The 751-nt window shown below is 51.9% G+C and overlaps 1 protein-coding gene across 1 annotated transcript; it reads right to left on the bottom strand.

The window, feature by feature from the left end:
• Positions 1 to 6: 6 nt before the first annotated feature.
• Positions 7 to 747, bottom strand: LOC107682418 (DNA-binding protein RFX7-like; the record flags this gene model as incomplete). Its single annotated transcript, XM_016478664.1, has 1 exon — positions 7 to 747. A coding segment is annotated over one exon (741 nt), but the record flags the coding sequence as incomplete, so codon positions are not given.
• Positions 748 to 751: the final 4 nt, after the last annotated feature.

Genomic DNA, 751 nt, shown 5'->3' with positions numbered 1-751 from the left:
TTCTTGCTTGCTACTAAGGGTGGTTTGCTGTCCTTGTTGCACTGGAGAAATGGTTGTTAGCCTTCCCAAGTTTCCGTCCTGATGCCTTGACTGAGACTGGAGAGATTGACCTGGGATGGCAAAAGCGTGTGGTTTACGGAAGTGGTCCTCGACCAGATCCTGGTAACTGGGCAGGATACCAATGGTAGCGTTGGTGGATATAACAGGAGACCCTGCGGTGCTGTTGTACCTGTTGTTGATCCACTCCAGCTTAGCTTTATCTGGGTGGGTGGCCATTGGCCTTTGCATGGGTTTTACTGGGCTGCTGGACACAACGCTACCATCATGATATCCAGTTATACTGGAGTTTATTGGAGTGAATGCAAAGGGATTGCGGCATTCGATGGGGCTCGGAGGAACACTGCTGCTGCAGTTTGACAGTGGAGTGCTGATGGGTGTATGGCGCCCGCCTAAAATGCTATCCACTGGGGTAACAGGTGCCATTCGAGAACAAGGGCTTTCTCTGGTCAAGCTGTGCCCCCCTGGTAGCATCTCGGAGGTAGGAGTTGGTGTAGGTGTTGGTGTTGGAGTGGGCGTCGGAGTTGGAGTGTGGATTGGCGTGGCGCTACTGTGGGACGAATGATAGAACTGTGTACTTGTCTGATGGGGCGACAGGATTGTTCCTTGGCCAACCGTGGTTTGACCTTGTAGGGATATATCAACACAGCTCAGGTAGGATTGCAAGCTGCTATTCAGCTTCATCTGTTCCTCC

This window comes from Sinocyclocheilus anshuiensis, unplaced genomic scaffold, assembly GCF_001515605.1.
Source record: "Sinocyclocheilus anshuiensis isolate Anshui unplaced genomic scaffold, SAMN03320099.WGS_v1.1 C32181419, whole genome shotgun sequence".
Classification (NCBI taxonomy): Eukaryota; Metazoa; Chordata; class Actinopteri; order Cypriniformes; family Cyprinidae; genus Sinocyclocheilus; species Sinocyclocheilus anshuiensis.
This window is presented reverse-complemented; position numbering and strand designations above follow the sequence as displayed.